This window comes from Sorex araneus, chromosome X (assembly GCF_027595985.1).
Source record: "Sorex araneus isolate mSorAra2 chromosome X, mSorAra2.pri, whole genome shotgun sequence".
Taxonomy (NCBI): Eukaryota; Metazoa; Chordata; class Mammalia; order Eulipotyphla; family Soricidae; genus Sorex; species Sorex araneus.
In genome coordinates this window covers 121487211-121490519 of record NC_073313.1, presented here as the reverse complement: position 1 = coordinate 121490519, position 3309 = coordinate 121487211, and the positions used below count along the sequence as shown (strand labels likewise).

The following is a 3309-nucleotide window of genomic DNA, read 5'->3' as shown; positions in this document are numbered from 1 at the left end:
TGATCCGAATTCTTTTGGTAAAAAAATGGTGGAAGGAAAGTAGCTATGTGTTCAACATGTCCTTCACTATTATAGCATTTTTGTCTTACACAAAATATACCAACCAATATGTGTGTTTATCCGCATATATATACCTATTTGTGTACACATGTAAACTTTGAAATACTTTTCTATCCCTCTACTTGAGGTTAGCCACAGTGACCCATGTGAAACACCAAATAGTTTTTTCAATGACTTTTTGATTCTAACTTAATATGAAACACGGGTCTTTGATGTCTCCTCAGGATTTTGAAAGATTCCTCACCCTAGAGCAAGGAAGATGAACAGAAACACTGCGCCCACACTGTGGGAGTTGGCTGAAAATTGTTTGCTGAGCGATGTGCCTGCAGCTATCCAGGCACTGGAAGTCCTCCCTAAACATCTCTTCATTCCATTGTTCAAGACTGCTTTCTTGGGCAGACAGAAGGAGATGCTAAAGGCAATGGTCAAAGTTTGGCCCTTTCACTGTCTACACATCGGAACACTGAAAATACAAGAGCGACCCTATGAAATAATGGAAGCCTTGGTGGATGGTCTGCAGTTCATCCCTGTGGAGAACTCTCCCCCAAGGTAAGACTACTAGAGACTAACTTTGAAGGTTGACATGCTGGATCCTGTACCATCAGAATACCAACAGTTTTCCCCACAGTAACCATTGATGCATTGATTCATATTTAGAATCTCTGTGTGTTTTTTGTCCAACACATGGAATGACCTTAAGTACTCCAAAGTCTTGCAGGGTCAAGTACAGGATAGAACTGATTGAGGATGTTATCGATGGATTTACTTCCTGAAAGGGATTTTTTAGAAGGGCATAGACATCAAGACTTATAAAACCAGAAATGAGGAAAGTCTGGGGGAAGCACTGAAAAGAACTTGTAATTGAATAACCTATGGATTGAAAACCAAGGACAAACGGTTCTGTCCCATTTCCACATCATTGAACTTTCTGGGTTAAAATGAAACCTGCTACCCCTCACATGTTCTATCTTCTTTTCTCCCTTGCAGGGGCCCCAAACTGAGAATCCTGGATTTAAGACAGAACATAGAGTGTAGAATAACATGCTCCTACAGAACCAAGTGTGCTGTCTGTTTCCACTCATGTGTTTATTCTGAGCGCTCCATCCTTGAAGTAGAAGAAGCCCTGAATGAGGTTCAGTGCCGTGACGTGGTTCCTTCTGAATCTGATCCTGGTTCAGTCTGGAAAACAGCTGAATTGTTAATCAACCTTTCCTTCAATTCGACTCTGACAACAAAGAGATTTCTCTCATTTCTCAAGAGTAAAGTGGAGCAAAGCTCTGGATCCTTGCACCTCTGCTGCAGATATTTACAAATTAATCAAATTTCTGTGCACACAAATATGTTGCAGATTTTGGATCCAGCATGCATTGACCGCCTGGAAGTGAACCGAGTTCATCTGAGGAGAGTCACCACGCTTTTCCCGCAGTTGAAACACCTGGACAGCCTTAAACTGACTAGCATTCCATATCAGTCTTGTAGTGGGCCAAACTTTGAAATTTTTCTCATCTGGCTTGAAAAGCTAGACATCCTTCAAGAACTCAACTTGTCCTTCTTCTGCCTTTCAAATCGAGTGCACAGATTGCTCAGGTAAAAGGGTGAGGTTGGGAAAGAGCCCATGATAAATACTGCTCATGATATATTTTTCTTTATACCTCAGTTTGGACATGCTGAGCGTTTGAAACTCGCTAGAGTAGAGGCACCTAGCTGCAAGGAGAATGACAAGGATAGAAAGGAAACTCTTCTCATTCATCTGTTCAGTTGCTCAGTCAACTACGTGCAGATACCATGAGAAGTTTGCAGATATATTGGTGGGAAAAGTTGCAGTCCTTGCTCTATTGGTGTGAACAGTCTCTCAGAGAGGGGCATAAATATTCAGCTGGAGAAAGTTTTGTGCCATAGCACTGATGCACATCTCCATGAACTGAGCATAGTTGTAAACTGCTGGATTATTTTGCTTTGATAGTTTAGTCGAGGCTTAGACCCTGAATTGTCTCCCTGGTGAGTAAAGATAAGAAGTGCTCAGTTGGCTGCTTTCTCAGACACATTTTCACTACATAATTGAAAAGAATCCCTCTGTGATTAAGTTGGGTGTTCAGTTTTTCTTTCTCTCATTATTTCCATCACCCATTAAATTATTGTTTTAAATGTATACTTTTAAAGATGAAGAGACGTGAATGTATGGTTGGAATAGTCATTATCGAAGGACCTTAAATGTGTAAGTTCAAGCTCCAAAGCCCATGTGGTTAAACATCTTGTTGCAAATGTTGTACAAATAACTCTAGAGACTTAGGTAACTGTAAGTCAGAGATCATTGGATCTTTCCTTTTTCTAGAATAATCTTTCTTTTCTTTTTTTACAGTGTCCTACAGAGTCCTATCCATTTGACCTCCCTGAGCCTGCCTTTCTGTGACCTTTCTAACAGAGATATCACTGTGCTCTCGCAGTGTTCTCAGGTCACCCACTTAAAGCGACTGAATCTGAGTAACAACCTGATATTCTGGGGAGGTCGAGAGCCCTTCCAGATTCTTCTCGAGAGGGTGTCTGACACCCTGCAGCATCTGGAAATAAACAACTGCCAAGTCACAGATTCTGCTCTTGAAATAATCATCCCGGCCCTGACACGCTGTTCTCACCTCCGTGTCATCCTCATGGCCCTCAATCCCGTCACAATGTCTGCGCTTGAAAACCTTCTGCAAAGTTTAACACCCATGGTAAACCTGAAGAGAGTGGTTTATCCTATCCCTGCCCATTGCTATGAGGACGGGAGCTTTCCAGGCAGTTTGAACAGACAGAAACTTGGTGCAGTGAAGGTCCGGTTAAACAGTCTGCTACAGATGGCACGACGTAGTGACATGTCCTGGACTACTTATCCTGAGTGATTTTCACTGTGTTGCTGGCCTGTAACACTGGTGCCTAACACTTGAATATAGCATAAGTATAATTGTGGCACCTATTAATGTCTTGTTTTGCCGAAAGCCAAAATTTGTAGAAACACATATGTGATCTTCTATTGTTAAAAATACTAACCTTTGGCTTACTTTTTTGTCTCCAGAATTTGTTTTCTGATTCCTGCGTCCCTGAGTATACCTATTAACTGCATCCTTGCATTCTGCAACTTGAAAAAATTATTGCTCCTTGGACATCTTAGCAGGGGGTACGGGTGGACAGGGGATGGGTCCTGTCTGGGATGAGCCCCATCTCTGCTGACACACAAACTTGACAACTAGCAAAGATATAATGACTGTTCCA

General features: G+C 41.8%; 1 protein-coding gene across 1 annotated transcript; it reads left to right on the top strand.

Moving 5' to 3' along the window:
• Positions 1–319: 319 nt before the first annotated feature.
• LOC101556173 (leucine-rich repeat-containing protein 14-like) lies at positions 320–2939 on the top strand. The gene is made up of 3 exons (XM_004611702.2): positions 320–609; positions 1048–1647; positions 2420–2939. Exons 1-3 carry the CDS (start codon positions 320–322, stop codon positions 2937–2939), a joined length of 1410 nt encoding a protein of 469 aa, XP_004611759.2.
• The last annotated feature ends 370 nt before the right edge of the window (positions 2940–3309 follow it).